Source organism: Tamandua tetradactyla, chromosome 8 (genome assembly GCF_023851605.1).
Source record: "Tamandua tetradactyla isolate mTamTet1 chromosome 8, mTamTet1.pri, whole genome shotgun sequence".
Lineage (NCBI taxonomy): Eukaryota > Metazoa > Chordata > Mammalia > Pilosa > Myrmecophagidae > Tamandua > Tamandua tetradactyla.
The window spans coordinates 69381670-69404733 of NC_135334.1; the positions used below are offsets into that span (position 1 = coordinate 69381670).

The 23064-nt window shown below is 39.3% G+C and overlaps 1 protein-coding gene across 2 annotated transcripts in view; it reads right to left on the reverse strand.

The window, feature by feature from the left end:
• Nucleotides 1-23064, reverse strand: part of UVRAG (UV radiation resistance associated) — a 496833-nt gene that overhangs the window by 228340 nt on the left and 245429 nt on the right. For both annotated transcript variants that reach the window (XM_077113538.1, XM_077113539.1), the window contains exon 7: nucleotides 4274-4379. In XM_077113538.1, the coding sequence (XP_076969653.1) occupies nucleotides 4274-4379 (106 nt within the window). The remainder of the gene's footprint in view (nucleotides 1-4273; nucleotides 4380-23064) is intronic.

A 23064-nucleotide genomic window follows, 5' to 3' on the forward strand; every position in this document is an offset into this window, starting at 1 on the left:
GCAACGTGGCAGGATACAAGATAATGTACAAAAATCAGTAATGTTTCTAAACACAAGCAATGACCTATCTGAGGTGACAACTAAGGAAATAATTCCATTCAGAATAGTGACCAGAAGAATTAGTTATCTAGGAATAAACCTAACCAGGGATGTCAAGGACTTTAACACAGAAAATTTAAAAAATTGCTAAAAGAAATAAAGAATGACTTAAATAGATGGAAAGATATTCCATGTTCATGGATAGCAAGGTTGAATATCATCAAGATGAACTGATCTACAGATTCAAAGTAATACCAATAAAAATCCCAACAACCTACTTTGAAGACTTGGAAAAACTACTTATCAAATTTATATGGAAGGGAAAGAGACCTCAAATAGCTAAAGATACCCTAAGAAAGAAGAGTGAATTGGGAGGTTTACCACTTCCTGACTTTAAAGTTTACTATAAAGCCACAGTGGTCAAAACAGCATGGTACTAACACAAAGACAGAAGGGACTGACCAATGGAATAGATTTGACAGTGCATAGATTGACCACCAAATTTATGGACATTTGATTTTTGATAAGGCCCTCAAATCCACTGAATTGGGACAGAATAGTAGTTTCAATAAATGGTAATGGGAGAACTGGATTTCAGTAGCCAAAAGAATAAAAGAGGATCCCTACCTTACACCCTATACAGAAATTAATTCAAAATCGATCAAAAACCTAAATGTAAGAGCCAGTACTAAAAAAATTCTGGAAAAAAATGCAGGGAAACATATTCAAGATCTAGTAATAGGAGAGGAGGTAGCTTCTTAAACTTTATACCTAAAGCACAAGTTGTGAAAGAAAAAATAGAAAAATGGGATCTCTTTAAGATCAAGAGCTTCTGTGCCTCAAAGGACTTTGTTAAAAAAAAAAAAATGAAAAGGCAGCCAACTCAATAGGAGAAAATATTTGGAAACCACATATCAGATAAAGGCTTGTTATCCTGTGCACATAAAGAAATTATACAGCTCAACAACAAAAGAACAAACAACCGAATTATAAAATGGGCAGAGGAAAAGAATAGGCACTTTTCTGAAGAGCAAACAAAGATGGCTAAATAGCACATGAAGAGCTGCTTATCTTCACTGCCTATAAGGGAAAAGCAAATTAAGATGACAATGAGGTAACACCTCACACCTATAAGAATGGCTGCTATTAAACAAACAGGAAATTATTAATGTTAGAGAGGATGTGAAGAAACTGGAACACTTATTCACTGTTGGTGGAATGTAAAATGATTTGGGCACTGTGGAAATCAATTTGGCGATTCCTCAGAAAATTAAATATTGAGTTGCCCTATGACCCGGCAATATTAATACTTGGTATATACCCCAGAAGAGCTGAGGGCAGTGGCACAAACAGACATTCAGTTAAAAAATGTAATGATTTTTAATGATTGGCCTCACTCCAATCAAGATGGTAGCATGAGACACTTCAGGGCCCTGTCCTTCATAGAAGCTTTGAGTAACCAGCAAGAACTGGCAGAAACATCTTCTAAATGCTCCAGCAAACAGTTAAAGGATTGTATAACAGGCTGAATCAAGAAAAAGGTCACTTCAAAGTAATCTGGCTGGCCCATCTCAAATCCCTGTACGAAATGGGCACCATGCTCCCAGGACAAATCCCTGGCTGTGGTTCCAGAGGGAGCAGAGTTCCCATTGTGCATATACAGGAAGCAGATATGTTTAGCCTGATCTTTCTGGCAATGGACTGAGGGACTTGCTGTACCAGAACTTGCCCTGCATGTAGAAGGAGCTCACCAAGCTATCCTAATAGAACTCTGTGGGGCAGTTGTCTTGCAGCCTGGAACAAGGGATTGCAGGCTCTGAAAACCTCAGAAAACTCTTTACAAGGGAAAAGGTCAGGCATTGGTATATGTGTAAACAAAGGAATTCGTATGGCCACATGTGCATGCACAAGACAAGGGGTATGCAAAGAAGGGATTAGGGAGCCTCAAACACTTTGACCAGGAGCTTTCCTCCAAACTCAATGCATGGATAAACCCTGAAGAAGAGTAGTCACACAGGTCAATCTGCAAAGACTGGGAAAGCTGTTTTCTTTTTTTCTTGTTAGCTCCTGGCATTCAAGGAAAGCTCTGTCCTAGTACTAACTGGATACATGCGTAAGAAACATATACCTCAGAGTTTAAATTCCATCAGTATAACACTAAACTATCAAACGTCCAGCTTTCAACAAAAGTTTACAAACCATATAAAGATATAGGAAGTGATGATCCAAACAACAGATTAAAGCATTAGGAACCATCAACGAGGAGGACCAGATCTGGGACATACCACACATAACACATGTTGAAAAGAAAAAGTCCTAAATATTCTCAAAGAGCAAAGGAAAACACGGACAAAGAACTAATGAACTGAATGGAATGAATTTAGAATGTAAGCTTTATATCACCGTTAAATTTCTTAAACTTCTAACTGCACTTAAGGTAGTTACATAAGTGAATACCCATGTTCAAAGGAAATGTAAATGGCAGTATTTTGTGTTCAAGTAGTATAGTATGTATAACCTGTTCTCAAATGTTCAGAAACTAGACAGAACAGGCAGATAAACGGAAAGAACTATATGGCAAAGGTGGCAAACGGTTGGTTGATCTGGGTGTATGGGGGGTGTGGATGCATGATGGGAGTTCTCTTATGAGGTTTGTATTATTCTTGAAACTGTGCTGTAATTTTTCAATTATTTCAAAATAAAAAGTTAAAAAAATTCAGTAATTTTTTCTGAGTTTTCTAGGCAGCATAAAAACAAAAAACAAAAACACTCTGAACCTGATTTTTCAAACATATATATTCTATCACCTTTTCTGCACGTCACCACTTATATCTGAGTGGGGAAAATATCACAATTAATATACATTTTTCATACTGACACAAAACATATATTGTCGTTTAATGAAATAATTTTCCAGTTTTGCCTGGGAGAAGAAAATAAGAAAAATAAAACTTAGCAATGTTTCCCCAAACATAATGTGGCATTTTTGTACAGTACAGAAAGGATTGAAATTGGTTGTTTTTTTTTCCTCTCCAATATATTTATGGTCTGGAATTTGACCCTTTATTAGGTTTAAGTCACAATAAGAGGTGATTTAGCATTTTTTCCAAAATGGAAGATTTTTCATAGATAAAGAAAGTCATTCTAACAATAAGTATTACTTACGATATTATTAGTTATTGCAGCTACCATATTATCTGTACCACAGTATTAGCTATTTTATAGATTAAGTTGAACTATATGAAGCTGTCATTTACATATAAAAATCAGTGTTTAATATTATTTGAACATATTGTCATCTATTAATCTGAAGTTCCATAATTTGAGAGATGTCTGTGTTTGTTAATCAGATTGCAGCTTTTCAATAGTTCCTCTATTATATCATTACCTTGGACAAAATCAAGGTAACAAGGAGCTTCTGTCCGTGGATGTGAAAGGCTCTCTGCTATGTGGACAGTACTATAAATGACGAGGGAAGACAACTGCCTATCTATGATAATGAGTTTGTGCAAAGAAATACTTTTTAAAAAAGGCTTATCTAGGATTTAATTTGAGGATTTGAATTTTATTTTAAGCATCATAATCCACAGCATGAATTTCATCAAAAGCTATCCATTGCCATTTGGCTTTATTTAGAACAAACATCGATTTATTAATTTTTACCAACTCTTCTGTTTTAAAGGAAGAATCTTCACTCCAGCATTAACATTTTTTCCTCAACTAGGAATAAAGTGAGCCAAAACTATATTAATATCTTAAATCTGTCTATTCGGTTGGGATTTCCACTGCCCTGGAAATGCCCCATTACAGTCTCTCTCAAAAGAGAACACTGCCTATATATCAGCCTATCATACTCAATCCAAATAGCTTTTAAATCTATCGTTCAAAAGTAGATTTGTCCCCATGGTTTATTTTTTCAATTCTGGCAGCTATTTCTCATTTGTGATACAGTTCATGTTTAAAATTCACATTTAAAAGACATTTATTAATGTTTTCTCAAACAGCCTGTTAGTTATCGTCTAAGTAATTGTATGTAATCTAAAGTTTCATCTAGCAGAATAAGGCAGGCACTTTGTATGCTACACTATTAACAGATGGGAAAGTTTATTTTCAAGATTTAAATATCAATAGAAACTTCGGTGAAACATTATTTTTAAAAAAATTAATTCAAGAAGATATGATGATCCTCTTTAGAAATCAAGGAGCCTAAAGAGGTAAACATATAAAAACCTACCAGCTCATTGCTTGTAGAGGTGAGTCTTAGCTTTTCTTCGATTTCCTTTCCAATTTTCTGAACAGTTACCTGAGTCTGTTTAATTGCACACTGGGCTCTATGAAGCCTAGAAATGAAAGTCACAGAAAAATGTAAGTGAGTTAATTATAAACTCACACAGCCACAGATATAAATGGAACAAAATGAGGACAAACCCTAGAGAAAAAACAGAATTAATAATGAATTCAAACTAACTGTGTCTCAATTCTCTAGAATATTTACCATGAAGTAACAGGAATTACAATATAAAGTACTGAGACTTAGAATAAAGAATTCACTGGGGTCTGGAAGAGACCTTAGATAATGTTTGAATCTCATCATTTTACAGATGTGGAAATTGAGGCCCAAAGAAATTAAGTGGATTCCTGAGGCTGGCCAGAGATCATGGCTGCTGTTAAGACTGAATATTACTTATGGTTATCCATAAAGAAAAAATAATTCACAATAATCTCAGTTCAGAAGATTGAATAAAAGCAGCAGGTACTCTGAAACATATAAGAAAAAAAAAAAGAAGAGACAAAAAGTAAAAGAAGGATTTAAATACTGGGCCGACGGCAGGTCACGGTGGCTCAGCAGGCAGAGTTCTCACCTGCCATGTTGGAGACCCAGGTTTGATTCCCAGTACCTGCCCATGCAAAAATAATAATAATAAAATAAATAATAAATAATAAATAAATAAATACTGGGCCAAGGTCTAAATAGCAACTGCATTTTCAGTGAGGACTCATCAAGGAACATTGAAAGAAATTTACTATATTTCTTTTTTGCATTAGCTATATGTATATGTGTGTACATGCATGAGTGTTTAATCTATATTTATAGTAACGCTTTCATACAGAGATAATGCAAAAGAAATTTCAAAGTATTTCCTTATATCCTTACTGTCATGGTCAGGTTCATATGTCAACTTGGCCAGGTGGTGCCAAGTTGTCTGGTCAGGCAAGCACTGGCCTGTCTGTTGCTATGAGGACATTTCACGGACTTAAATCATGATTATGTTGACTGCATCCATAGCTGATTATACATTTCTTCCGTAATGAGTGACATTTACTCTAATCACCGGAAGACTTTTAAGGAGGATTCAGAAGAGACAGTCATTCTTCCTATTTCAGCTGGTGAGCATCTCCTGTGGAGTTCGTCCAAACCCTTCACTGGAGTCACCAGCTCTACAGTCTGCCCTACAGACTGTGGACCCTTACATTTCCACGATTGCCCAACCAGCCTCTCCTGAGAGTTTGTTGAGGACCTTCACTGGTTGCCAGCTTGAGGCCTGCCCTGGACGCTATATCCCCATGGTTATATGAGACACTTTCATAAATTTTGTATCCATGAATATTTCCTGCTGATTCTCTTTCTCTAGAGAATCCTAGCAAATACACTTACCTTGCACCATCAACTTCAGCAATACTGATTACCGGTGAGTCTCCAAAATTCTGACATTTCTTGCTTCTATACCTTTGTACAAGTTGTTCTATCTGTTTCCAAGTTTACTCTGTCTCTTAACAAATCAGTAAACTCCTACTGAGGCAGCTCAAGCCTTCAAATGCCTTCCCTGATGACACCATACAGGTAAAGACCTCCTTCTACTAGAAACATGCTGCATCTTGTACAAAACACCAAGCAAATATTACAGAACCACATTTTACATCAACTGTTTATTTTCCTGTCTGTTTTCCTCACTAGATCTTTCTGGGGGAAAAAAAAAACATTTATTTTCATATACATTACCAATGTTTAGCATATAAAGTGGCACAAAAGAGGCACTCAATAGGTATTTGCTGACTGAAGGTCTACTAATGCCTGAATATAAAAGCATAGACACCAAGTGAAAGATTTGCAATTTTTCTATATTTAGAATCTCAAAACACTATAGTCAAAACAAAAATCACTAACATTAAAGACCACTCATTCAGGGAGGGGAACAAGCTTGTCTTATGAAAAATGTTATCAAATTTTTATTAATGATAGGTATTATCAACCCAAAGGAGAAATCAACAAAAGAGCCTGTTACTTTAAAAGGGGGAAAATGCTGTCCAAAATTCACTGGTACTATTCAAACAACCTTGTCAAATAGTAAAGACTTTAAAACTAAAAATGATTCATGACCATAATTAATGTATGACTTCAACCATTTGGCTCTCACTGCCCCAGACGCTTTCTGATCTTACCTTAGGGGCCTAAAACACACAGACAGAGTCACATTTCCTCCAATCTTCAGTGTTATCCAAATAGTCTCACAGAGCCCTTGCTACATCAAGACAGAGCTAATAATGCCCCCCCCCCCCGTGTCCTTTCAAACCCAAGAGGAGAACAAAAGTTTGAATGGTTTAAGTTTTTAAAAATAATATAGGGCATCCTAATTCCCCACAGGGTGAGGAGGTGAAGGAATGACAAGAAAAGGACAAGGGCTTTGCCTACGAACTGGCTGGCCAGTGTCAGAGGAAAGTTTCTTGATTTTGCAAACTAACAGGATTCTACAAAGAAAAAAATGTGCCTAATCTAGTCATGTGTGTGATTGATCACCAACACTAATATTTCCAAGCAGAAAAAAAACTTATCACCCGTGTTGGGGAGGAGGGTTGGTTAAGCAGCTAACTGAAGGTTATTCTGAATATAGCAAATAAATGCATACTAATGAATTCATATGAATGAGATGAAAGTAAAATTGGAATTGGGCTAAAAGAAAATCCTATAAAGTTAGATATTACTATAAATGTGAAGATACAGTGAATAAAAATATTGTCAAATAAATATATAATAAATAGTAACAATATTATAAATATATATAAATATTGATAAATGTAAATAATTGAAACCATCCTATTAGATACTAACAATAACTTCAGTAAAGGAGGAATTAGAAGGCAATTTTTGAGTAATTACTGTTGTAATATCACATCTAAAATACTACATTTAAGTTTAAGACAGAATAATAAACCAGAACACTTTGGAAGGCAGTGAAGTATATAGTATTAGAGGGAAGAAAGAAAAAGGAAAAAGAAATTATAGGAAAAGACAGGAGTCAATTTAGAGACATAGAGATAATGACTTTGTATTCCATATGAAGGAGCTTAGATTTTTATGCTGAAGTTATCAGGAAACCATTAAAAAGTTTAAGCTGGGAAATAACTACATTTGCATTTTAGAAAGATCTTTCTTCCTGTAGTAAGGTAAATGGTACTGCAAACAGGAAGATCAGCGTGAGATTACTGCAGCAGTCTAAGCAAGAGATGGTATTGTTCTAAATTAAAATAGGTACCAAAAAGATAAAAGGTTGATGTGAAAGTGAGGGTGAAGAAGAGAGAAAACCTGAAACCTACAAACATAGTACTAACTCTACATTCAACAGCACAGTGACAAAAGACATCCCCTAGAAAAGTGTTTCCTGAGATCAACTAATTAAAGGACAAATCCCACTTGCTGGAACTCTGGAGGATGACAGAGATTGGGGAAGGACTTCACACATGCTGAACCAAAGAAAAATAAAAATAATCACCAAGATCAGGCAGGAGATTTCTATCGTGGACCTGCCAATTTGGACCCCTCCCTTCATTCAATCTCACACAGCTTGGGATTCACTCAGAGGCAGCACAGCTTAGATCTCTCCTGCCACAGATGCAGATTACAGAGCCACTCACAGAAGCAAGGAAGAATGCCACACATATTCAGGCACAGGGATCCAAGTCCATAGTCAACCGCAGTGGAACACAAGCAGCTGAATAGTGACATACAAAAGGGCCCCTGGTGCAGGGTGGGGATGGGAGCAGCAAAGAATGAGAATCCAGCACTGTTAGCAAGAGGTGAACACACTGGTCCAAGTAAAGGTAAAACAGACCTTTCTGGATTGACCCTATCTGGGTCCATGGGGTGGGAAACCCCTATGGCAAAAAAAACAGATGCAAAAAGTCTCACAGAAAAAAAAAAAAAACAGGAGGGGTGGGCAGAAGTGGGAGGGGGGGTGGGAGGGGGCAGGGGGAAGACTGAGCTGCTTTACAGCAGGATGGGTCCCAGAACATTAAACTGCAAGGAAAAGGAGGAACTGGGTGACAGAAAGGTTTTAAACAAATCACAGGAGCTAGGGAGAAAGTTTTGCACAAGCAAACAAAAAGAACAGACCAAGATTGCCAGAAAAGAAACAGATGAAAGGAAGCTTTCTCCTAGAGGTTATGCTATTAAACAAAAATGCAGTCTTAAAAATTGTACCAAATATTCAGGACAAGAATCAGATGATGAAGATCTGAGAAAATCTGAGCAGTTAAACACAGGCTTCTAGAATAAGTAGGTCCAGAATAAGTTGGATGAAGCACTGAAGAAAGCCACTCAACAATAAAATCTTAGAAAAGACAGAGAAAATGACCTTTAGAGTAAAAACATCAAAATGATCAGATGCATAGACATCAGCAAAAACATACAAGCTGTGCTGGTTTGAAAGGAAGTATGCCCCCTAAGAAAAGTCATGTTTTAATATAAATCCCATTTCTTAAAGGTAGAATAGTCTCTATTCAATGCTGTGTATTTGGGACTGTGATGGGATCATCTCCCTGGTTGATGAGATTTAGTTAAGAACGGTTGTTAAACTGGATTAGGGGATGATATGTCTCCACCCATCTGAGTGGGTCTTGATTAGTTTCTGAAGTCCTATAAAAGAGGAAACATTTTGGAGAATGAGAGACTCAGAGAGAGCAGAGAATGCTGCAGCACCATGAAGCAGAGAGTCCACTAGCCAGCGACCTTTGGAGATGAAGAAGGAAAACGCCTCCCGGGGAGCTTCATGAAACAGGAAGCCAGGAGACAAAGCTAGCAGATGATACCGTATTCGCCATGTGCCTGTCCAGCCGAGAGAGGAGCCCTGACTGCGTTCGCCATGTGCCTTTCCAGATGAGAGAGAAACCCTGAACTTCATCGGCCTTCTTGAACCAAGGTATCTTTCCCCGGATGCCTTTGATTGGACATTTCTATAGACTTGTTTTAATTGGGACATTTTCTCGGCCTTAGATCTGTAAACTAGCAACTCATTAAATTCCCCTTGTTAAAAGCCATTCCGTTTCTGGTATATTGCATTCCAGCAGCTAGCAAACTAGAACACAAGCCATACTAAGAAACTGGGAGATATGGCTCAGTCAAGGGAACAAATTAAAACTTCAAAGGAGATACAGAATTCAGAACAACTAATCAAAGAATTTCAAACAAATCTTCTAAATCAATTCATGTAAATGAAAGACAATCTATGTGAGCATAAAGAAACATATGAAACCTTAAAAAGAAATATACAGAAATTATGGAAATGAAAGATGCAATAATAGACATTAAAAATATATTAGAAACACACAGGCCTAAGAAAGAATCAGCAAACTAGAAGATAAGGCAGTCAAAATCATAAGATCAGAAGAAAAGACAGAGAACAGAGGAGGAAAATATGAGCAGTGTCTCAGGGATCTGAATGACAGCATAAAGCACACAAACATACATAGAAGGAGAAGAGAAAGAAAAGGGGGCAAAGAGATATTTAAGGAAATAACAGCCGACAACTTTCCAATTCGTATGAAAGACATAAATATACATGTTAAAGAAACTCAAAACACTCCAAACAGAATAAACCCCTAAAAATCTACTCTTGACTCATACTAATCAGAATGCTAAATGCCAAAGATAGAGAATTTTCAAAGCAGCAAGTGAAAAAGAAATTGGTTACATACAAGTGATCCACAGTAAGACTAAGTGCTGATTTCTCACCAGAAACCATGGAGTTGAGAAGGCTGTAGTATATTTAAGCTAATGAAAGAGAAAAACTGCCAACCCCAAATCCTTTATCTGGCAAAACTGTCCTTCAAACATGAGGGGGTGTTTAAAATATCCAGACAGAAAGAAACTGAGAGATGTTGTCAACAAAAGACCAGCCCTAAAAAATAACTAAATGGAGTATTTCGGATGGAAAGGAAAAGACAAGAGAGAGTGGCTTAAGATAATGTGAAGAAATGAAGCTCTTCAGTAAAGGTAACTAAAAGGGTAAATGGGAAACCCAATAGTACCTTATCCTCAATATATAACTCAACTCTTTAATTCCTGTAACACTTAGACTACAATCGAACAGGGAAAAAAATATTTCCTAATAATGAGCACATGAAATATAAAGAGGCAATATGGAACAAAAACAATATATAGAGGGAAATGAAGGAATATGGTAACAAAGAATGTGTATACTATTGAAACTAATTTAGTATCTTTTCAAATTAATAAGTTACATGTAGGTTGTATAACAAAAAACCCCCAGGGTAATCAGAAAGTTAAAATACACAGAGAAAGAAATGAGAAAGGGATAAATGAAATACATCACGAAAGACCAATTATACAGAAAAGAAGACTGCAATAAAGGAAAAGAGAAGCAAAAATTATATGATATTAAAAAAACAAAGGACAAAATGGCTGAAGTACTGCCTTTACAGTAATAACATAGAATGTTAACGGATTAAACTCCACAAACAAAAGACACAGATTGGGCAGGCAATGGTGGCTCAGCAGGCAGAGTTCTCACCTGCCATGCTGGAGACCCGGGTTTGATTTCCGGTGCCTGCCCATGAAAATGAAAAAAAATGATACAGATTGGCAGAATGGAAAAGAAAGCATGATTCGACTACACATTATCTACAAGAGACTCAAAGACACAAATAGGTTGAAAGTGAAAGGATAGAAAAAGATAATCCATGTAAACAGTAATCACAAAAGAGCTGGTTACTAATATTGGACAAAATAAACCTTACACCAAAAGCTGTTATGAAAGACAAAGAAGGACACCATAAATTAATAAAAGGGGCACTCCATCAAGAAGAAATAACAATTATTAATATTTATGCACCTAAGCAGGGTGTCCCAAAATACTTGAGGCAAACACTAGCAAATCTGAAAGGAGAAATAGACTTATGTACAATAACAGTTGGAGACTTTAGTAAACCATTCATATCAAAAGATAAAATATCTAGACAGAGGGTCAATAAGGAAATAGAGAACTTGAATAATTTGATAAATAAAGTAGACCTAACAGAGATACAAAGGACAATATATAAATTATTGCATATATTTTATATATATATAAGACAGGAAGATATACATTATTTTCAAGTGATCATAGATCATTCCCAGGATAGACCACATATTTGTTCACAAAAAGGTCTTAATAAATTTTAAAAGACTGAAATTATACAAAGCATTCTTTCTGATCATAACGGAATGAAACTGGAAGTCAACAACAGTTGGACTGGAAAATGCAAAAATTTATGGAGTTTAAACAATAATGTTAAACAATCAGTGGGCCAAAGAAAAAACTGCAAAAGAAATCAGTTAATATCTTGAATAAAAATGAGAATAAAACATATCAAAACTTATGGGATGAAGTAAAGGCAGTGGTGAGAGGGAAATTTATAGCCCTAAATGCTTACATTAATAGGGAAAAAGGAGCTAATATCAAAGATCTACTGAGTACTTGGAGAAACTAGAGAAAGAACAGCAAACTAATCTAAAAGCAAGCAGAAAGAAAAATAAAGATTTGGGCACAAGTAAATGAAACTGAGAATAGGACAACAATAGAGAGAACCAACAAAATCAAAAGTTAGTTCTTTCACTGTAAGAATGATAGAGGGAAGAGGCCTGAGGGCACAGATGAAACCACAGAGAAAGATATACGATAAAGACTGAAATGGTATAATCTAGGAATGCCAAGAGTATATAATGATAGTGACTAAATGTACAAATTTAAAAATGTTTTTGCATGAGGAAGAACAAAGGAATGTCAATACTGCAGGGTGATGAAAATATATGGTAATTAATATTTTAAAACATTAACATGTGAGACTGAAGCAAAAATGTTTATTTGGTACGAAATTTATATTTTGACTAGTGTATTTCCTAATATAACTTATGCTTAATTGGACAGCTTAATTGCACACCATAAGTACATGGAACCTTGAGTAGAGCATGAGATTTTGTAGGTTTGTCCACAGTGATGCCCCAATAAATTCCAGAGTGATTTGAACAGTGAGTAAAAAAGTACTTTCAAAGTCCCCTTGGGGAAATGGTGAAAAAGGGGTAAAATTCAACTTCCCCAAGTGGAGAATTCCTGATATTCTCACAAGCAGTGGGGACAACCAAAGCTACAGGCAGAACCCCCAGTCTTGGGGTTTGTTCATATGAAATTTAACCCCACAAAGGATAAGTCAAGCCTACTTAAAATTTAGGCCTAAGAGTCACCCCCAAGAGAGCGTCTTTTGTTGCTCAGATGTGGCCTCTCTCTGCAGCCAATACAACAAGCAAACTCACCACCCTCCCCCTGTCTACATGGGACACGACTCCCAGGGGTGTGGACCTTCCTGGCAACATGGGACAGAAATCCTAGAATGAGCAGAGACTCAGCATCAAGAGATTGAGAAAAACCCTAGAATGAGCTGAGATTCAGCATCAAGGGATTGTATAATGATATAGCGTTCACAATGTGACTGTGTGATGGTGAAAACTTTGTGTCTGATGCTCCTTTTATCTACCTTATCGACAGATGAGTAAAACAAGGATTAAAAACAAATAAATAATAGGGGAAACAAATATTAAAATAAATTTAGTAGACTGAAATGCTAGTGATCAATGAAACGGAGGGGTAAGGGGTATGGTATGTATGAACTTTTTCTGTTTTCTTTTTTCTTTTTCTGTATTGATGCAAATGTTCTAAGAAATGACCATGATGATGAATATACAACTATGTGATGATATGGTGAGTTATTGATTATATATTAAGAATGGAATGATCATATGGTAGGAATATTTGTGTTTGCATGTTGGTATGTTTAATAAATAAATTAATTAACTTTTAAAAGTTTTTAAATAAAAGAAAAAGTTAATTTTTTAAGAATATCAACAAAATTGAGAAGCCCTGAGCTAAACTGACAAAGAAAAAAGATGCAAATAAATAAGATCAGAAACAAGAGGGGGAACATTACTACTGACCCACAGAACTAAAAAAGATCGTAAGATAAGGAGTAACATAAATTGGGTAGACGGAAATACTAGTAGTCAATGAGAGGGAGGGGTAAGGGATATGGGATATATAATTTTTTTCTTTATTCTTTTTATTTCTTTTTCTGGAGTGATGCATATTCTAAAAATGATCTTGGTGATGAATATACAACTATGTAATGATACTGTGAGCAACTGATCATACACCATGTATGGGCTGTATGTGTGTGAAGATTTGTCAATAAAAATATTTTGGTTTTTTTAAGGTGTAAAGCCTTGAAAAGAAAAAAATATATCATAAGACAATAGTATGAACAACTGTTGTTCAACAAACTGGACAACTTCTATCAAATGGATAATTTTCTAGATACACACAAACAACTCATACTGACTCCAGAAGAAACAGATCTCAACAAACCAATTACAACTAAGGAAATTGAACCAATCACCAAAAACTCCCCAAAAGGTGATGTCATGAGCATGATCATGCAAACAGCTATTAAAACCTTTCCTCAGAGGTTCACTGAAAAAAAAAAAGGGTAATTCTCACTTGTTCAGATCTCTGGAGGAAGGAAGGTAAAGACTGGAGAAGGACCCCACAAACACCGAATCAAAGAATGAAAAAAATATCAGGTAGGAAACTTCATTGTGAACCAGCCATTCCTCTCTCCTCCCCACCAAGCAGACGCACAGAGCTTGGAAATGCCCAGAGGCAGCAGCAGGGATCCTTCCTACCTCCCACAGGGACAAAAAATCGCTCATTGCAGTGATCTACATCCCCACCTATATCCAGACACAGGGATCCGAGCCAATAGGGACCCACGACAGGACTTAACCTGTTGGAGAGGATGTCACAAAACAGGGCAACAACGAGGAGTTTCCACAATGGACGAATAGGGAGAGAAAGGCAGAATTTTTCCCAAAAGCAGCAAGCAGCAGGCAGAAGCTGTCTGAATCAACTGTTTGGGGATGGGGAGGGGATAGGGTAGGGAAGGGTAAGACAGTTCAAAGTCAGGTCAATGAGGGACGAAGAGTCTAAGAAAACATGGACAGAGACTGTATTTCCAGCCATGGAGTCCTGGTGTCCATCCCTCACTCTTGAGGGAAAAAGAAGTGAGCAGCCTCATCCTTGCCTTGGGGGGGATGGCTGCAACCTGGAGCAGCTGGAGGAGTCCTACAACACGAGTAAAGTGGGGGGAACAGTCCCACCCCAAGCCAGATTTTGGTAGATGAAGTGAGGGCACAGGAACCCTGTAGTTTCAGCCCCACCTGGTTAGACCCTGTAGGGCTTTAGCAAGTAAACAGATTCTGGGAAGGCCAAAAAGTGCAGGGGAACTATGGGGATTTTCAGCGTCACTCCAAACCCTACCCCAGGCCCATCAGAGCTGGTCTATACCCACTGCACAGGTGCCTGGCCCCCTCTTTTAGCTGAGAAATATGACCCAATTGTCAAAACAATGCTAATGGAAACCCAGGTAAAAATCGAATCCTGGACATGAGAGCGAAACTGACCTTCAGAACAGATCCATCAAGATGATCACATGATGAGGTAATCAGCAAAAAAATCACAAGGCATGCTAAAACTCAATAAGAAATGGTCCAGTCAAAGGAACTAATTGGAGGAGACCGTTCTAGTTTGCTAGCTGCCAGAATGCAACACACCAGAGATGGATTGGCTTTTAATAAAAGGGGATTTATTTTGTTAGTTCTTCAGAGGAAAGGCAGTTAACTTTCCACTGAGGTTCTTTCTTACGTGGAAGGCACAGGATGGTCTCTGCTGGTCTTCTCTTCAGGCCCCTGGGTTCCAACAACTTTCCCCGGGGTGACATCTTTCTGCATCTCCAAAGGCCTGGGCTGAGCTGCAGGTGCTGAGATGAGGAATGCCAAGCTGCTTAGGCTGTTCTACGTTGCACTCTCTCATTTAAGCACCAGCCAATTAAGTCAAACGTCACTCATTGCAGCAGACACGCCTCCCAGCCGACTGCAGATGTAATTAGCAACAGATGAGGTTCACATACCATTGGCTTATGTCCCCAGCAACAAAACTAGGTATGCTCACCTGGCCAAGTTGACAACTGAATCTAACTAACACAGAGACAAAAAACCTGGAAAAATAAATGAAAGATATGAAAACAGAGCTCCTGAATCAATTCAAAGAAATGAAGGAAAATGCATATAAAGAGATAAAGGATATTAAGAAGATACTAGAAAAAACATAAAGAAGAATTTGAAGAATAGACAGAAAAAATGAGGGACATTATGGAAATAAAAGACACTATAGGAAAAATTAAATATATACTGCAGACACACAACAGCAGATTTGAAGCGGCAGAAGAAAGAAACAGCACGCTAGATGGCAGATCAACAGAATTTGACCAGACAAAAGAATGGAGGAAAAAATTGAGCAGGGGCTCAGGGAACATGGCAATGCAAAGCACACAAAAATACACATCATGGGTGCCCCAGAATGAGAAATAAAGAGAAAACAGTCAGGAAGAATATTCAAAGAAATAATGGCTGAAAATTTCCCAACCCTTACAAACACAAATATGCAAATCCAAGAAGTCTAATGTACTCCAAACAGAAAAGATCCAAATACACTTACTTCAAGACACATAATAATCAGATTGTCAAATGCCAAGAGAATGAGGAAATTCAAAAAGCAGCGAGAGTAAAGTGATTCACCACAAACAAGGGAAGCCAAAAAAGGCCAACTACTGATTTCTCATCAGACACTGTCATGGTTAGGGACAGGTGTCAACTTGGCCAAGTTGTGGTACCTGTTCATCTGATTGGGCAAGCGCTGGCCTGTCTGTTGCAATGAGGACATTTCATAGGATTAGGTCATGATCACGTCAGCTACATCCACAGCTGATTTCATTTGTAATCAGCCAAAGGGGAGTGTCTTCTGCAATTAGTGATGCTAAATCCAATCATGGGAAGCCTTTTAAGGAGGACTCAGAGGAGACAGGTTCCATTCCTGCTTTGGTTGGTGAGCCTCTCCTGTGGAGTTCATCCAGGCCATCTTATCAGAGTCATCGGCTTCACAGCCTGCCCTGTGGATTTTGGACTCTGTGTTCCTACGGTCATGTGAGACACTTTCATAAATTTTATATTTGCAAGTGTTCCCTGTTGATTCTGTTTCTCTAGAGAACCCTAACTAATACATCTTGGTACCAGGAGTGGTTCTTAAGGAACAGAATCTTAAAAATGGGTTTTTATGAATGGTTTTCTACTCTGACTGGACTCAGAGACACTAAGGACTCTGATTCCCGTAATCAGAATGACACTCCCAATCCATGGACTGAGCTGGCAAAGGAGATCGTCAAAATATCATCATTCGATTCTCCTAATGCTTCGCTTGTATGAAGCCAGACTCTGGGGGATAATGTTTTTGACACCTTTACAGAGTTTTGTAGAAATAAGAGTTATAGAGATGTTGGTTGGTTGTTGTTAGATACACTGTCTACATTAAAGGGTGAAAAGGATGGGCTTAAGGCTTCAAACGAGAAGCTTAAGCGCCATCTGAAAGATGTAGAGGTTTCTATGAGTATCTTGAAGGAAAATCTTATTTCCTGTAGCTATAGACTTGAGATCTCTGAAAATCAGACTTAGAATCTTATTGTTAGAGTAGCAACTTTACAACGTAAACTGAAATCTCAGTCTTGCATGGTGTCTGCCGTTAAAGTGAGGGCATTGATTGGAAAGGAGTGGGACCCTGAAAAATGGGATGGTGACATATGGATTGATAATGATGTTGGGGGTGAGGTTGAAACCCTAGACCATGCTGAGCCTTCTTTAGATAACCCTGTAATAGTCTGCCCTGAGGACATAGCCGCCCCACCTCCAGCCTGCCTTGAGGAATTGGCCACCCAACCTCCTCCTGAAGGGATTAGCCCTAGAGTGATTAATCCTGTTTCACCAGATGAAACTGCAAATGAAAGCCCTGAAGCAAATGGCTTGGAAGATATTTCTAATTCTTTTCATGACCCACCCCCACCACCCCTCATTTCTTCTAGACCTATAACTAGACTAAAGTCCCAACAGGCCCCTAAAGGTGAGGTACAGAGTATCACACATGAGGCGGTACGTTATACTCCAAAAGAATTGTGTGAGTTTTCCAATTCATATAGACAGAAATCAGGGGAATATGTGTGGCAATGGATTTTAAGAATGTGGGATAATGGTGGGAGGAATATAAGGCTGGATCAGGCTGAATTTATTGATATGGGCCCACTAAGCAGAGATTCTGCATTCAGTGTTATAGCTTGAGCAGTTAGAAAAGGTGTTAACAGCTTGTTTGGGTGGTTGGTTAAAACATGGATCAAAAGGTGGCCAACATTACCTGAGGTTGAAATGCCAGAACTGCCCTGGTATAATGTAGATGAGGGGATCCAGAGGCTTAGAGAGATTGGGATGTTAGAGTGGATTTATCATGCAAAGCCTGCTCTTACACCCCAGGAATGTCCAGAGGATGCACCTTTTACCAGAACAGTGAGAAATAAGTTTGTGAGACTAGCACCATCATCCCTCAAGAGCTCTGTGGTTGCACTTCTCTGCAGGTCAGATATTACTGTAGGAACTGCTGTCACTGAGCTGGAATCCTTAAACACAATGGGGATGACAGGATCCCAAGTTGGCAGAAGCCAGGTGGCAGCACTTAATCACCAAAGACAGGGTATTATAATAGACAACAAACTCAAAGGAGGCATCAAAATTATATGACATGCAGAGATTTGTGGCATTGGCTAGTAAATCATGGGGTGCCTAGAAATACAATAGAAGGGCAGTCTACTAAATTCTTGTTGGAGCTGTATAAACAAAAGAGTTCTAGGTCAAGGGAACAGAAGTCTAACCTGAATTACAAAAACACAGAGTCACGGCCCCTTAATCAATTTCCAGACTTGAAACAGTTTACAGACCCTGAGCCCCTTGAATGAAGGGGAGGCCAGGTCCCTATGGGGGAGAAACCTGTTACACTGCCACAAATTTATACTGTTAACCTTCCTCTAAGTCTTCCCCAAGGAGACCAACGGCCTTTTACCAGGGTAACTGTGCATTGGGGAAAAGGAAATGATCAGACATTTCAGGGATTATTAGACACTGGTTCAGAAGTGACGTTAATTCCAGGGGACCCAAAACGTCACTCTGGACCACCAGTCAGAGTGGGGGCTTATGGAGGCCAGGTGATCAATGGAGTTTTAGCTCAGGTCCGTCTCACAGTGGGTCCAGTGGGCCCCTGGACCCATCCTGTAGTTATTTCCCCAGTTCCGGAATGTATAATTGGCATAGACATACTGAGCAACTGGCAGAATCCCCACGTTGGTTCTCTAACTCGTGCAGTGAGGGCTATTATGGTGGGAAAGGCCAAGTGGAAGCCACTAGAACTGCCCCTACCAAGCAAAATAGTAAATCAAAAGCAATACCGTATTCCTGGAGGGATTGCAGAGATTACTGCCACTCTTAAGGACTTGAAAGATGCAGGGGTGGTGATTCCCACCACATCCCCGTTCAACTCTATTTGGCCTGTGCAGAAAACAGATGGGTCTTGGAGAATGACAGTGGATTATCGTAAACTCAACCAGGTGGTAACTCCAATTGCAGCTGCTGTTCCAGATGTAATATCATTGCTTGAGCAAATCAATACATCCCCTGGTACCTGGTATGCAGCTATTGATCTGGCAAATGCTTTTTTCTCAATAGCTATTAGTAAGGACCACTAGAAACTGTTTGCTTTCAGCTGGCAAGGTCAGCAATATACCTTCACTGTCCTACCTCAGGGGTATATCAACTCTCCAGCCCTATGTCATAATCTTGTTCGCAGAGACCTTGATCGTTTCTCCCTCCCACAAGACATCACACTGGTCCATTATATTGATGATATCATGTTGATTGGACCTAGTGAGCAAGAAGTAGCAACTACTCTAGATTTACTGGTAAGGCATTTGCGTGTCAGAGGATGGGAGATAAATCCAACAAAAATACAGGGGCCTTCCACCTCAGTAAAATTTCTAGGTGTCCAGAGGTGTGGAGCATGTCGAGATATCCCTTCTAAGGTGAAGGATAAATTGCTGCATCTGGCCCCTCCCACAACCAAAAAAGAGGCACAACGCCTAGTGGGTCTTTTTGGATTTTGGTGACAACATATTCCTCATTTGGGTGTGCTACTCCGGCCCATTTATCGAGTGACCAGAAAAGCTGCTAATTTTGAGTGGGGACCTGAACAAGAGGAGGCTCTGCGACAGGTCCAGGCTGCTGTGCAAGCTGCTCTGCCACTTGGGCCATAGGATCCAGCAGATCCAATGGTGCTGGAAGTGTCAGTGGAAAATAGAGATGCTGTCTGGAGCCTCTGGCAGGCCCCTATAGGAGAATCACAATGCAGACCCTTAGGATTTTGGAGCAAAGCGTTACCATCTGCTGCAGATAACTACTCTCCTTTTGAGAAACAGCTTTTGGCCTGCTACTGGGCCTTAGTAGAGACTGAACGCTTAACCATGGGCCACCAAGTTACCATGAGACCTGAATTGCCTATCATGAGTTGGGTGTTGTCTGACCCACCAAGCCATAAAGTTGGGCATGCACAGCAGCACTCTATTGTAAAGTGGAAATGGTATATACGAGATAGAGCCAGAGCAGTTCCTGAAGGCACAAGTAAGTTACATGAAGAAGTGGCACAAATGCCCATGGTTTCCACTCCTGCTGCCACATTACTTTCTCTTTCCCAGATCAGAGCTATGGCCTCTTGGGGAGTTCCTTACAGTGAATTGACTGAGGAAGAGAAAACTCGGGCCTGGTTTACAGATGGCTCAGCATGATATGCAGGTACCACCCGAAAGTGCACAGCTGCAGCATTACACCCCCTTTCTGGGGTGTCCTTGAAGGACAGTGGTGAGGGGAAATCCTCCCAGTGGGCAGAACTTCGAGCAGTGCACCTGGTTGTTCATTTTGCTTGGAAGGAAAACTGGCCAGAGGTGCATTTGTATACTGACTCATGGGCTGTTGCTAATGGTTTGGCTGGATGGTCAGGGACGTGGAAAGACATAATTGGAAAATTGGTGACAAAGAGGTCTGGGGAAGAAGTATATGGATAGACCTTTCTGAGTGGGCTAAAAACATGAAGATATTTGTGTCCCATGTGAATGCACACCAGAGGGTGACTTCAGCAGAGGAAGATTTTAATAATCAAGTGGATAAGATGACCCGTTCTATGGATACCAGTCAGCCTCTTTCCCCAGCAACTCCTGTTATTGCCCAATGGGCTCGTGAACAAAGCAGTCATGGTGGTAGGGATGGAGGTTATGCATGGGCTCAGCAACATGGACTTCCACTCACCAAGGCTGACCTGGCTACAGCCACTGCTGAGTGCCCAATCTGCCAGTAGCAGAGACCCACACTCAGCCCCCGATATGGCACCATTCCCCGAGGTGACCAGCCAGCTACATGTGGCAGGTTGATTACATTGGACCACTCCCTTCATGGAAGGGGCAGCAATTTGTTCTAACTGGAATAGACACATACTCTGGATATAGGTTTGCTTTCCCTGCACGCAATGCTTCTGCCAAAACTACTATCCGTGGGCTTACAGAATGCCTTATCCATCGTCATGGCATTCCACATAGCATTGCTTCGGATCAAGGAACACAGTTCACAGCAAATGAAGTGTGGGAATGGGCACATGCTCATGGAATTCTCTGGTCTTACCATGTTCCCCATCACCCAGAAGCAGCTGGATTGATAGAACGGTGGAATGGCCTTTTGAAAACTCAATTACGGTGCCAACTAGGTGGCAAAAACTTGAAAGGCTGGGGTAATGTTCTCCAGGAAGCTGTGTATGCTCTGAATCAGCGTCCGCTGTATGGTGCTGTTTCTCCCATAGCCAGGATCCATGGGTCCAGGAACCAAGGGGTGGAAATGGGTGTGGTGCCACTCACTATTACTCCTAGTGATCCACTAGGAAAATTTTTGCTTCCTGTCCCTGCTACCCTGAGTTCTGCTGGTCTACAGGTTTTAGTTCCAAAACAGGGTGTGCTTTCTCCAGGAGAAACAACAGTGATACCACTGAACTGGAAGTTAAGATTGCCACCTGGTCACTTTGGGCTACTTATGCCTCTGGATCAACACACCAAGAAGGAGATTACATTATTGTCTGGGGTAATTGACCCTGACTATCAGAAGGAAGTAGGACTGCAACTACATAATAGAGGTAAAGAAGAGTTTTCTTGGAATATAGGAGATCCCCTGGGGCGTCTATTAGTACTACCATGCCCTGTGATTAAAATCAATGGAAAACTGCAACAACACAATCCAGGCAGGACCACTAATAGCTCTGAGACTTCAGGAATGAAGGTTTGGGTCACCCCACCAGGCAAAGAACCACGGCCAGCTGAAGTGCTTGCTGAGGGGAAAGGGAACATGGAATGGGTAGTGGAAGAAGGTAGTGATAAATATGAACTTCGACCATGTGATCAGTTACAGAAACGAGGACTGTAATGCTGTTTTGTTCATGTTATACTATTTAAGTTGTAAGATATCAAGTTGAAGAATGAATGTTGCCCAAGGATTTGCACCCTATTCTGGAGAGATTTAATGTGTTTCCAGTTATATGCAGGACAGTTGAGTATTGTCAGGTAAAAGAAAAAATGTGTGCTTATTTGTTTTCATTTGGAAATTAAGTATGGTCTAAGGTGATATATATATATATATATATATGCCAAGTTGACAAGGGGTGGACTGTCATGGTTAGGGACAGGTGTCAACTTGGCCAAGTTGTGGTACCTGTTCATCTGATTGGGCAAGCGCTGGGCCTGTGTGTTGCAATGAGGACATTTCATAGGATTAGGTCATGATCACGTCAGCTACATCCACAGCTGATTCCATTTGTAATCAGCCAAAGGGGAGTGTCTTCTGCAATTAGTGATGCTAAATGCAATCATGAGAAGCCTTTTAAGGAGGACTCAGAGGAGACAGGTTCCATTCCTGCTTTGGCTGGTGAGCCTCTCCTGTGGAGTTCATCCAGGCCATCCATCGAAGTCATCGGCTTCACAGCCTGCCCTGTGGATTTTGGACTCTGCGTTCCTATGGTCACGTGAGACACTTTCATAAATTTTATATTTGCAAGCGTTCCCTGTTGATTCCGTTTCTCTAGAGAACCCTAACTAATACAGACACTATGGAGGCAATAAGACATTGGAAAGATAGATTTAAGATATGGAAAGTGAAAAATTGCCAACCAAGAATTCTCTACCCAGCAAAACTGTCTTTCAAAACTGAGGGAGAATTTAAAATATTCACAGATGAACAGAAGCTGAGAGAGTCTGTAAATGAGACCAACTCATCAAGAACTACTAAAGGGTGTAATGCCTGCCAAAAAGTAAAAGCAGGAAAGCACTGAAGGATGGTACAGAAATGAGGAGTATTAGTCAGGGTAACAAAAATGATAAAAACAGAGAAAAAAAACAGATCTGACAAATCAAAGTCAAAGGATAAAATGGTTGAAGTATGTACTTCCTTTGCAGTAGTTACACTGAATGTTAGTGGATTTAAACCCCCAATCAAAAAACGCAGACTGGCAGAATGGAGAAAAAGAAAATATGATCCACTTATATGCTATTTACAAGAGACTAAATTAGACCCCAAAATACAAATGGGTTGAAAGTGAAAGGATGGAAGAAGATAATTCCCTGCAAATAACAACCAAAAAAAAAAAAAAAAAAAAGTTGAGGTAGCTAAACTTTAAATCCAGAAAAGATAAAGGG